At 36.6% G+C, this 13,247-nt stretch overlaps 1 protein-coding gene across 1 annotated transcript; it reads right to left on the bottom strand.

Annotated features, from left to right (window-relative positions):
* Positions 1-987: 987 nt before the first annotated feature.
* LOC145120772 (glyoxysomal fatty acid beta-oxidation multifunctional protein MFP-a-like) lies at positions 988-3,466 on the bottom strand. The gene is made up of 8 exons (XM_079056567.1): positions 3,290-3,466; positions 3,157-3,207; positions 2,626-3,075; positions 2,362-2,554; positions 2,243-2,278; positions 1,949-2,164; positions 1,430-1,882; positions 988-1,349 (listed from the first exon to the last, which is right to left on the bottom strand). Exons 1-3 carry the CDS (start codon positions 3,428-3,430, stop codon positions 2,839-2,841), a joined length of 429 nt encoding a protein of 142 aa, XP_078912693.1. The 5' UTR covers positions 3,431-3,466; the 3' UTR covers positions 988-1,349; positions 1,430-1,882; positions 1,949-2,164; positions 2,243-2,278; positions 2,362-2,554; positions 2,626-2,838.
* Positions 3,467-13,247: the final 9,781 nt, after the last annotated feature.

The following is a 13,247-nucleotide window of genomic DNA, read 5'->3' as shown; positions in this document are numbered from 1 at the left end:
TCTCAGTCCATATGATATCTTGTAGAATGGAGGAATAAATGATCCCTTATCTATTGGATGCATCATTGACTAGGTCAGAGTTCGACAACGTCTTTTAAGAGTTACGATTGCTAGTCGGGATTTTGGAGTCTTACTTGCAATAATAATTATTAGACTTATCCAAGTGGGAGACTGTTGGATTAGGTGTGTAAGCCCATAACTATAATTGGTATGTACTTGACCCAAGAGTAGCATGGTCCATTTGGGTTGCATATCATCAAGACAATTTGTTAGGATGGACTTTTGAGAAGAGGTTATTTATGGTTTATTAATATATTATAAGTTCTAATATATTAATATAAAATCATATGATTTAATTAGTATTGATCAAGAATTAGTTTGGAATTAATTTAGTGATCAAAAGAGACTAATTAAATCAATGGGGTCTAATTATGTAAATTAGTTATATTTATATGTTGGGCTTATGATCCATGTTGGACTAACTTTTTGTATGGATACATAAAGAGTAGGGCCACATGAACCATGGATCATAAACCCATGGGTATGGATTAGGGTTAACCCATGACCTTTGGAATCCCACATATAAATATGTTACTCCATAGCCAAAATCACCACTCATGTATTCTTGCACTACTAGAAAAATAGCCTTTTACGACGCGCAATGCGTGTCGTAAAACGCTCAGACGACGCGCAAATGCGTGTCAAGAAAGGCCCTGTCATAACGAGAGACGACACGCTTTTGCGCGTAGTCTATTTATGACGTGCATTTACGACGCATAATTACGACACGCATTTACGAAGCGCGTTTACGACACGCATTGCGTATCATTAAAGCCCCTGTCAAGAAAGGCCATGTCATAAATGAAGATGACACACATTTTTGCGTATCATAATTTTAAATGTTTAAAAAAAATATTATTTATAGATTTACTAATTTTCAAATTAAATTTGTATTTAATGTCTCATAATAGAAAATAAAATATCATATACAAAAAATACAATCCATTGCATAAAATTTAATATCATACAAATAATCGTTCCATGGAAAGATAAAACAAATCAACAGAAGTTGTAACAAAAATTTACAAACTAATTAGATACAAGAAATATAAAAAAAAATATACCCTCAAATGCTTTTCAAAGTCTAATCTCCATGTCAGCTCTTCGAATCACTTCTCCAGTTTGTCCTTAGCTTCTCTAAGGGCTCCAGCATCTCTTGCAGCCTGTGACAACATTCTTAATTCTTTCCCAAGTGACACCTTTTTCCTGTCTGTTAATTCCCCTGTACTTGTGTTCAGTAAAAAGTTCAAAAGATGTCCATCCCCAAGTGCACACAACAACTAAGGTATCTGTAATTAAACATTAAACACTTTTTACAAATTTGCCCTCATAGATGAAGATAAAGATAAAGATGAGATGAGAATCATACCCCTTCAAAGGCACAAAGAAGAACAGAACGTGGTATTATTTCGCCACCTAGATGTTCTTCAGTGATGAGATTTAAATCGGGTAGTGAAAATATCTTGACACTAATACAGTCCACATCCCAACTACAGCAAGATTACTATAATTTGGATTTTCACCAATGGGGTTTATGTCAAGACATGAGATATCATATTTCAGTTCTGCGTGCTTTTTTTCTACTAAAACACCATCACCAATTTCAAGGTAAACCAGATGGCCACCTCTAGTAGTCAATAGCACTTGTTATGGAAATTAAAAAGGTTAGTCAAACTTATTTATTAAAAGACCAAAATACCCTTGGTTATACCGGAGTAGCGTTAACAGTGGCAACATTTATAGAGTAGTCATTGGGTGCATGCCATTCGTTTCGTAGCTCTCCTGAACTTGAACTCACCAGTCTCACTGAGCTTGAGGTAACCTGAAAGAATGAAAATTTAATTAAATGGGGTATAAATATAATAGCAAAATATTTAGATAATTATACCTGAACAAGTTGATTACAGATAGCATCATGACAGAATAATGTTTGTACTTGAGAGCAAAAACCTTCAATCTCAGTTTCCTCTAATTCATCCTCTAAATTCACTGCCAATATTCGAGTCTCACTAATGAAGCTGACAACCAAAAATGTGTCATAAATGTCGTCTGTTGCTGATCTTAGTGACCACATTCCTTTGATACCTTGTAGCTCCACAGAGGCCTAAAAATGAAAAATTTTAAAAAATCAAATAAATTTTTGATAACTTGTAGCTCCACAGTGACCACATTCCTTTGATACCTGGTTGTCGCATAACAACAATATTGTTAACAGGACCTGCCAAGTGCCAACACAACAAATAAATATTTTTTTTTGTAATTAAAAGAAAAGTAGCTAAAATAATATTTAAAAAACTTTACCTTTTTCAGGGACTTATCTGCCAAAACCCTTGTTGTAACAGATGAATTATATAGTTGGGACTCACACTCACCTCTACAACTAAATCCACATGTTTGAAGCTATCATAACTGAGTACACCTTTCAACAGAGATACAGTTCTTTCAAGCTTCTCCTTGGTCATTTTCCCTGCCATAAGATGTCTGTGCAAATTGGCTGAAGATGAAGATAACCAAGTAAGAGTTGTGAGTTGTGACCATACTTTTTAAGCTCATATCATGACTCACCTTTGATTTCACCGAGTGCAGCCTCCAGAGAATTCTCATCATCCTCCTTAAATATTACAGGAAAGTTAGCAAGGATAAAAGCTGTTGCTATTGCTATTGACCCCGGACCAATAACACCAACTCTATTTACTTTCCTTGGCTGCAACCCCATATCAGTTATACCTGAAATCTGTAACTGCTTTTAACAAGTCATGATCTCATCAACATTAACTGTTAGTATAAGAAAGGGTTCTGTTTTTGTGCTTCGTCTCTTGCCGTGTTGAGTATTAACCTTGCTTCTTTTAATGCTTCTAGTCTGTCGGTTCTGTAAAGGCTACGAATCCATGGTTTTCTAGCTTCTGAAATATCCAAACCCCATCTAGATGCACTTCTGATTAGTTCCTCAGCAGGGGCTACAACATCAACAAGGGACATACTAAAAGCATCCTTCCCATTTACTCGTTTTGACATCTATTATTTGAGAGAGAGAGAGAGAGTGGGATCAGTTCATCTAACACATGATTAAAGAAGCAACAAACATATGTAGCATACCAGTATCATCTCCAGAGCCTTAGGAAGGCCAACAAGGCGTGGAAGACATGCCTAACAAACAAATTAAAGCATTAAAAAAAAAAGAGTTGTCATTTGAAATGAAAGGAAGGTGAAGGTGAATCATGTTTCTTACCAGTGTTATCTCTAGTCCACCACCAAAAGCAGGCCCATCTATAGCTGCTACTAAAGGCTTTCTTGCAGCATAAAACACAGACCACAACTTAAGGTAAGTGCTAACTAATAAAACACGATTGATTATCCACAGACCACTCATGCATATAAATTATAATGAATATTTACTATGGCTTTGTCTATGATTGAGCATCAAACAAGTGCATGTTACTTGTGCTTAAAGTAGTAGTAAGTTTAAATTTCTTCAACAGCCCTTCTTGTCTTGCTTTGCTCATTTGATCAGCAGTCATTATTATTTGAAAATTAACTGTTGTGTCGTCATTATGAGCATTGTATTCCTGAAAATTTACAACATAAAAAACATCAAAAACCTTAAAAGGAAGGATATTATAATTATGTATAATAATCTACCTCTATGAAAGGTTCCTTATCTTTTACAGCAGTTGAAGCAACCACCAAAAACTCCTTATACTCCTGTGTCCACCTTCTAACTGGAAACTCAGTGATGCGGAGGGTATTTTCGTCCTCATCTTCAATTCCTCAACAATTCCAATGGTTGTGTATCCAGTGTCCTTTGATGCTGTTTTCTGAATTGTTCCTCTGAACCATTTATACCATGGATTCATTGGCACCATTTCTTCCCTATTCAATAAACGTTTCAGATTTGCAATAATGTCCCTAGGGTTATAATTTGGTATAAAAGTACTCCACCTTGTCCCTATTCCTTCACTTCCATTCACCAAAACCATGGGTATAATTGGAAGATACCAAGTAGGCTCAACGGATTGTCCATCTTCACTCAAGTACTCCAACCTTGGTCCCTATCTTACCAAACGCATAAATTACCCTACCATTCGTGTAATGTACTCTTATATTTTTAAATATGTAGATAAAGAAAAAGGAACAAAGTTTTATATTTTATATTTTATGAATCTTACCATCTGACATGTACCAAATTGGCCACTTGGGTAAAGAAGGTTGATGTTATTGCTGCCAACAAAGTTTTGGGCCATGCCAATGATGGTGCCCACAAGACTTTGTTCACCATGGTGATATGCTGAGTGTTCAGATACATAACTACTGAATTGAGCCACTTTTACTTCTTGGAAAATGGGTTTTTTGAAAGCGCAAAAAAGAATCTTTCATTGACTTGGTTTTAATCCACCCACCGTTGATGGGATTGATCTTTGAAGATCAGCCATTGAAAATAAGATAAGCTCCTTGTTGATGAAATCAAGATATGGGATATGTTTCTCATTTGAATCAAAATATATCCCATCCTGTATAAAGAAAAGTAAATAAATTATCATTTACTAAATGGGGTAAATGCAAGAATAAATTCAAAGAAACTGTAATAAAACACAAAAAACTTCACAAGAAACGATTTTATTTTGAAATATTTTGCTCTGCGCCCTAGACTGTCCTTCCATGCCTCATACTCAGGCATATTATAGAAAGATATAACATTATTACTGTTCTTTTGAGTAGCCTTAACAATTGGAGTGATGAACTCTAGTAAAAACTCAAGGACTTTTAGTAAAGATGGCCAAAATGAGTGCAAGAAGTTGATCAACAGTCCTTTGATATGTGATCCATCATGATCCTACAAAAAAAAATGAATCTTTTCAATAAAATGGCATTTCAGTCGTGGATAATGTGTAGTTCACACAATAAATGGCTTTGTATTTGATATTTCTTGAATTTTAAACATGTGTTATGTAAAGAATTTGGAAAATTACCTGATCAGCCATTATCATCAGGTGACCATATCCATAAAGATCCTGCCAAAGCTAGTCAAAGTCATGCTAGAGAGTCACGAAAAAAAAAACAATTTAACATCCTACATTACTGATGAAATAACATGGAGGGGCGTTTAGGTAAAATCGTCATTGGGATTAGGATTGTAATCAGCAAAAAGTGCCAACACCTGAAACAACCCAACCCAAAATAAAATCACAACCAACAACCAACAACAACAGGTCAGAAACAAAAAAGCAAATTAAGCACTCACAGGGTCACAATCATTCTTGATACCACAGTTTACAACCCCAACTCCTAACAATGCACCAGCAATCACATGATTATCATTGCTATGAAAGTACTCGATAATGCAATGTGCACAAGCTTCACATTCCCACACGAATGTTAAACCAGATAGAGGATCAGTTGCATTGATCAGAAAAACCTAAAGAATTTGAAGTTTGAATGATTCTTGAAAGAAAAATAAATGAAATAAAAGAATTGAAAGCCATAAAGAGTATAAAAATACCTTTGAATATGTGGTTGAAAACACATAAACAGTCACAAACTTAAAATCCTTTGTATGTCTGATGTTAAAATGCACATTTTCTTCAGGTTCTTCTAAGAGTATCACATCTTCATCCTTTGATCCAAGCATGCTACAATATATCCTAAAATCATACAAGAAAAATACAAAGTTTAAATTAAATATGAGATATAGAAATTAGAAAAAGTTGTATATAATTATATAGGATACCTGTAGGGCTTCTTTTTTTGATCAGTGACAACATATAGCAATGCTTGACCCCCTTTAGCCCATGCCACATTACAGACCCAATCAGCTTGTGGCTTACTACAGAGAGAACCTAAATTCAAATCTCTAACACATAATTTGAAGAAATCGTTGTCTTTATCATACATGGTGTATGCAATGAATCGATGATCAGGTGAGACTTCTGATACCTCTTCATATGCATAACCTAAATCAAGTCATGTTAATAAATTAAATGAAGTGGAAGAGAATTAGAGATCGTTGAGAGATGTTGAAATGATACTGGAATTGGAATTACCCCCAAATCTTTCTACTTCTTGATTGTAATCGATGAGTTTTTGTTCAATCCTCTTCCCGGAGATGAAATCGAACCCACCTGTTGGACTTTTATGTGAAATGAACTCTTCGTTTAGGCTAGCTAATCTCCTACAGAGTACTGGATATTGTTTCCCTTCCTCTACTCTCATGTAATACAACCTGAATTCCACCTCCAAATTGCCAAAGAAGAACACAGAATTTGAATTCGGATCCAAAAGAAATCAACAAGCTTCAGATGAAGTGCAATTTGAAATTGAAGGTACCAGGGCCCCAGCGAAATGGAGGAGTGGAGAGCTGAGAAGACATGCGAGATGCCATTTCTGATTGGAGTTTGGATTGAAGGCGATCGGTGTCTGCTAAAATAGCTTCAATCGAATGGCGCTGCTGTAAGGAGTCACATAACCTTCAATCGAAGGTGTTTTGAGTGAGAGGAGCTGCTGGATCTCTCTGAACAATTTATTGAGATGTGGTTCAAAGCCCTAGTTCTTTTCGTCGAATGGCGCTGATGAAAACAAACGGAGACTTGGCGACATCGTGGATATAGAAGAGTAGTGTCTGATGGCGCTGATAAAAACATACGAGACAAACACTCTTTACAGAATCCATGGCCGCTTAGAGCTGATGGGTTTCGACGCTGGTGATGGCGGCTTAGGGCTTGCAAAGAGAAGGGAGAGAGAGTGCAGATCAAGGTACAGGAAGACGGGCTGCTTCAAAAGGATTGACAGCCTCAGAATAGAATTAGGGTTCTTTGTTAGAGGATTGTAGAAGGAGAGAAGCATTAGGCGGGTGTTTAATTTTTTGGGATTTCATTTCCCACCATCGCCGATTAAAAAAAAGCGAGAACGCGCCTTCCTAAAAAAATTTATAAAGCGACATCTTTACACGACACACTTTTTATGGTAGGTGCCCTCCGTGTTTTTTTTGGACATTAATTTTAGGGCACGCAAAAATGCGTCTCCTCTATCCTTCACATTTTGCAAAGCTGACATTATTTTTTAGGGCACACACAAATGCGCGTCCTCTATCAGCGCGTGTCATTGTTTGCGCGTCATTAAAAGGCTGTTTTCTAGTAGTGTTGGTGTTCATGCGGACGGTTTTGGTGCATGAAGATGCTCTCTCAAAATGTCATTCTTTGTCCATGGTGTGTTGTGATTCCACTTGAGGTATCCACACTATTGGTGCTAAGTTCTTAAAGGCCAAATACTCCAAGGCTTCCAAATACAACAAAAGGTATGTCATCTTACTTGTTTTATTACCCTTGTATCAAAGTTATGTATGCTAGTTAGGGTATTACCTTGGAAAGTTCAAGCTTGCATGTATAATAGAGAAAACATAGATCCAATGTATTTAGGGTTGCATGTACACCTTAGGAGTGTTAGAATGCTCAAAACCCATCAGATCGGGCACCCTACGACTAAGAAGGGGGTGGAACAAAAGGACCCGCCCTAGGAAAAGGTGGATGGTCCATCCCCAGATGCCGCATCACCGCAGTGACCGAAGCCATAATCCAGCGACGCTCCTCATGTGCAGCAATCAGATACTGCATCACATCACGTAGATTCGAATCTACCTGAACAAGCTCCGCATACCTAGGCCTATGAAGCCTCACAAAGGCAGGCGCATGGATGTCCTCCGACTCCACCTGCTTAACTGGCTCCACGATATCATCCTCTGGAATCCTCCACGACTACCCTACTCCCTGAACCAACACCCACATCTTCCCGAGAGCGGTAGTACCCAACTCTTGGATAGGCATAGAGACCATCCCACTAGTATCGACCTCATAGGATAAGGCCAAACTATTAACCCAATGACCCCCGTAGATCATGCTCGAAGGTGTGGACCCTAGAAACATGCTACATAAGTAGAAAGCAATAGCAAAAGGAAGATGAAGGCAAACCTCCGTCTGAACGAGGCACCACATGTTGAAGAGGTCGCCCGAAGGAACCTTGTCACACTCTTGTCTGTAACAAATGGTGGAAGCTACCAATTGATGAATCAACCGATATATAGGAGAACGGAAGGCGCTTTCCTTGGCCGTCCTGGAGACATAAGTCCCCCGAGCATGGGCCCAGACCTGCATGTAACTGTACTCTTATGGTGGTGCAGTAATACAACTGTCAACATAAGCAAAAAAATGAGGGCTCAGAGTCTCCTCAATAGTGTAGATCCCTAGACGCCTCACCAGCTCGATCAAGCTGCAGGAGTGGGATACACCTCCAAGGCAAAATGTAAAACCTGATGGATCAGCCCATTACATCTACACCTTGTCAAAGCGGACTGTTGAAAAGAACTCCCAACAGAGCTCCTTGTAGATCACCTCCCGAACCCCAATAACCCGCTGCCAAACATGAAAAACGAAAAGCTCAAGACCGCTATCATCCCGCAAGATACGGGTAAGAAATGGCGCTAGTCGAGCCGTCAACCCAGTATCTGTTGGGTTTTGTGTACTATAACACTGCTATGGTGCACATACAAACCTAATAGCTTTGGATCTAAGCTTTCTCCAATCATACATGCAATAAAATTCCAAAGCATGAAGCCTACAACTAGCATACAATTTTGGTACATGAATCATAAAATCAAGTTAGAAGAATACCTCTTTATTGTAGCTTGTAGTTTTGGCCTTTCAAGAGCTTAGCACCTCAAGTGTGATGCCTCAAATGGTTCACAAACACCATGAACAAAGGAGGACTTTGAGAGAGAGGCTAGACACTCCAAAATCGGTTATGATTCTCTTAGAATACTTAGGTGTGTCGATTTTGGCTAACGGGTAACATTTATATAGTGTAGGATTCCAAGAGTCATGGGTAAACCCTAATCCACACACTTAGGTTATGATCCATATCTCATGTGGGCTAACTCTTCATGGATACTTACATAAAACTTAGTCCAACATCATCAATAGCCCAAACACTATATATATCACTTATTTACATAATCAACCCCCATTAATTTAATTAGTCTCTTTTGATCACTAAATTAATTCCAAATTAATTCTTGATCAGTACTAATTAAATAATATGATTTCACAATTAATATATTATACTTGTAATATATTAATAAATCATAAATAACCTCTTTCTCAAATATCCATCCTATCAGATTGTTCTGGTGAAGGCAACCCAAATGGACCATGCTACTATCGGTTCGAGTACATACCAACTATAGTTATGGGCTTAGACACCTAATCCAACAATCTCCCACTTGGATAAGTCTAATAACTATTATTGCAAGTACGACTCCAAAAAGCCGATGTCGAACTCTGACCTAGTCAATAACGCGTCCATTAAATAAGGGATCATATATTCCTCCATTCTAGATATCGTATGAACTGAGACATGGATTATAATCATTCTCTCTGTTCATGTGTTGTTTCCCGATTTCCAATTTATGACGGCCGACTAATTGAACAAATCAAATCAGTCCAGGCTTGGCCAAGCACTTAGGGTTGTCATCACTAAATCATCAAGGGGCCCACAGATATCGCTTTTATCCCACATTAGGTAAAAGGAATGGATAAACTTCGACTCAAATGCTTGCTTGTACTTACTCATCAAATCACACACTACAATATGTTTTATAACACCAAGTTACTGGTGCGTTTACATATATCAATGTGCAACCGACTTGTAAACTACAACTCACATGTCTTGGTTTCAAGAATATAAGATATTATCGTCTCACAATCACTCGTGATAAAATCCATGAAGTGATTCAGATGAGCGTGGGTTTAATCCAATACTCAAATCTTATTACAAGAGTACTCAAGAACACTGCAACAAACTTGTGCTATGTCTAAACGCCTTTAGACAATCTACAGACCCATTCATGACAGTCTAGCTTCAATACCTACTTCCAAAGTATGATTGACTGTGGATGGTTTGAAAAACCTTGTTATTCGGGAAGTCAAAACATGCAAAGTGAAACACAAGAATAATCGAATCCAATATGGTCTCAAAACTTTTGAATATAAATAAAACACCTTTTATTTAATCACCATATTGATTACACATTATTCATTGTATAATGTTTCGATTAATCAACTTAATACTTGAATCAAAACAATAGTTATCCCATGCTCCAAGCATGCATACTATGTTTACCTATGGTCCTTACTTTGTGAAATATATCAATTGTAAACATTTCCAATGACACTCATTTCACAATTCCAAACCCTTATCGTAAGTGTGAGAATACCAAGTCCTTGCCACTTACTGTAATCCATTAGATTCTAAGCTTATATGCAGTGATCCTTTTGTAACGACTATGTACACAAGTCACAGAGACTTTGCCAATTACAAAACTTTCCATTGGAGATTGTTACAAGACAATTACATAGATACGAAGTCTCATATTCAAAGCACGTTCCTTTGAACATCCTTCTTGCATAAAAGTTTCTAACTTACTCATAGATTCTTGATATCCAACTCCCATTATGGAAACTTTTCCATAATTGCCATATGACTATCCAATTTGAATAGAATCTTATATATTCAAAATCATGTCAATATGCTCCATCCATTACTATACTTCCAACTATCCACAAGCAACCAATCATTGGTACACCTCAGATCGTCCTTGACAGTTGTTTAATAACTTTAGTCATACCCGATTCTAGTCCTTTTTCCATCTTAATGCCCTAGGCATTTGGAAAACTAGAAAATGAGAATATTATAGCGCATGCAATCGATCCTATATCCGAAGCATATGGGACACGATTCATAATGTCTTACATAAAGACCTGATACTTTACCAGTATCTTGCTATAACATTTCCATATATATAATTTCCTTATGTTGAACCATTCCAACATAACATTCATATATATCCTTGACTAAATTTGATTAAAATCCCACAATCTAAGCTTTTAGATTTGAAATGAAGTATGAATTCCTCTCCCTTAATTATAGCAAAACAACTTTTCAAACTCTGCAACTTTGCAAATTGAAACCTTTGTTTTCTATAATTAACATTGCTAACTCGCAACACTTACCATAATAAGTATGCTCCCACTAGCATAATAATTATTATCTTACTAGCATAACACTTATGCTTCCACTATCTTTGACATGTATCCAGAAATCAGCTGGACTTCTAGAAATCAATACTTATTGGCTTTCTTACCAAAGTTTAGATTTCTGACACGAGATGCTTTGATAAGCCTTTATCTAAGCTCATACACCCTTTATTAGAAAGCTCATATGTGTGTCTAAACTATTCAGAACTTACAACAATAAGTTCCGAATGTTCAAACTATTTTCCATTTCTCACAATTCGAACTATGAAGAAGGATGCCGTAATCATAATCGAATTTGAGAATGCAAATATCACAATTGATAACTCTTTAAAATCTACTTAGTGAAAGTGTTTCCTGACAATCATTTTCATGAAGCGGAGAGAAACCTTATGACACTTAGATTTTAAGGTGTATGTGTTCCTATCCATGTGAAGTTGTCATAACCATAATCACAAGACAAGGTTAGTGACAAATCCAAACTCATATGGACTGAACTTGTTCAATCTTAACTTCTTGCCACTCGGCAGCACAAGGGCCTACCATGTCTTCCAAGTTGTTAAGCAGCTCACCCATGCTGATCAATGAACTTTCACTGATCAAGATGCTTTGCCTTATGCAAACAGATGAGAACTCATAGAACTCACATGCATAGTCAACTTTAACTGGAATGGCACAAAAATAAGAATATTTCAACACGATAGGTTACAAACCTCAAGTCGCGTGCCAGTGTTAAACAATAGGTTTACTCTTGATTAGTTCTTGAAACTTTCAAGATCCTTAAAACTCCCACCGACCTCTTGACATATAAGACTATCTTTGTCAAGAAACAATACTTGACAAACAAATATTCAAAAGTTAGTGCGGTTTCTTATCAAGACAAATACTTCTCACAATCGGTCTTAGTTGATCTTTGTTTTATCCAAAACATCACAACCTACCAATTTCAAATGTACAAGAGTAGAAAACATTTTACTCTACATTTGATAAGTGTTATAAACCTTTCTTAAGATTATGTCACTCAAGGCACAATCTTGGAGTATGACTCTAAGACTTGATTTTGGAACGAAGTATGATTCACCTTTTGATTTAACAATTTCAATCAATTCACGATTCCTCTTCTTAGCCATACAAATGCACTAAGGTATCCTTAGAGGATCAATTGTGACATGGTTCCATAATCATAAGGATGATCATAAAACACGATACTAAAGTACTCTTCCTTCCTTTCAGATTGGAGAAACTTTTATCTTTCTGCCTAATTTGATTCTTCTTATTCGTTCTGCTATACATTGAAACCTTTCCAATGACTCAGAATTATACTTAATCTTGTAAGCATAACCATATTTACTAAAATTTTAGCAAATCATAACGAATAGTCTTATCGTTCTTTGTGGTGGACCTGACCAGTGCACAACCAAGTGTACCCGATCCCCTAGTCCTTCACTTGACTCAAATATACATGTGAACAAGGAATTAGTCTTAATTTCCCAAAGACGAAGGTTCTCATCCATCACACAATACAAGTTGCATGATTCCAAGTTTCTATCCAACTGAAACTTGGTGATGAGAATCTTTCCTTATTTGGTAAATTATGACACTACCACAAACGAAAGAATCAAATCCATTTTCCAATATTGCTAACAATAGAAATATACAAACATCAATTCACAAATTCTATTGCAAGGAAATATAAATAAGATAAAATCAAAATTCTTTCTTTATTAATAAAACGCGGAAAATCTTGTCCTTACAATGCAAGTACATATGAAAACTATGTCGCTACATATTTCTAAGAAATCTATCATAACTCTTTAAGTAGTAGCTGAAAATTCCGATCATCGAACCATGCGATCCAAATTCATCTCTTCGCGATCAGACTCAGCTCACTCTTCCTTTTTTTCTCTTTGATTCTGCAAAACATAAAAATATAACTTTACATCATGTAGTAAGAATCAATAAATGGGAACTTAATAGAGTTAGATAATGGACTTACCTGAAGCAGGGTCAAACTTTTTGACTTTACAATTATTGTGGTCCTTCAGGTAGATACGGCAGCTTCGCAACCAATGCCCCTTCTCTTGGCAATAGAAGCAAACATATTCTTTTGGA

The sequence above is a fragment of the Lactuca virosa genome, chromosome 6 (assembly GCF_052849685.1).
Source record: "Lactuca virosa cultivar CGN04683 chromosome 6, Lactuca_virosa_CGN04683_v6, whole genome shotgun sequence".
NCBI lineage: Eukaryota > Viridiplantae > Streptophyta > Magnoliopsida > Asterales > Asteraceae > Lactuca > Lactuca virosa.
The sequence above is the reverse complement of the archived record's forward strand: the minus strand, read 5'-3'. Positions and strand labels throughout refer to the sequence as shown.

Coding starts and splice junctions, on each gene's coding strand:
- LOC145120772 (XM_079056567.1), bottom strand. CDS start 3,430: ATGAGTGGTCTGTGGATAATCAATCGTGTTTTATTAGTTAGCACTTAC. Junction 3,208..3,289: donor GTGGACTAGAGATAACACTG/GTAAGAAACATG, acceptor TTTGTTTGTTAG/GCATGTCTTCCACGCCTTGT. Junction 3,076..3,156: donor AGGCTCTGGAGATGATACTG/GTATGCTACATA, acceptor CTCAAATAATAG/ATGTCAAAACGAGTAAATGG.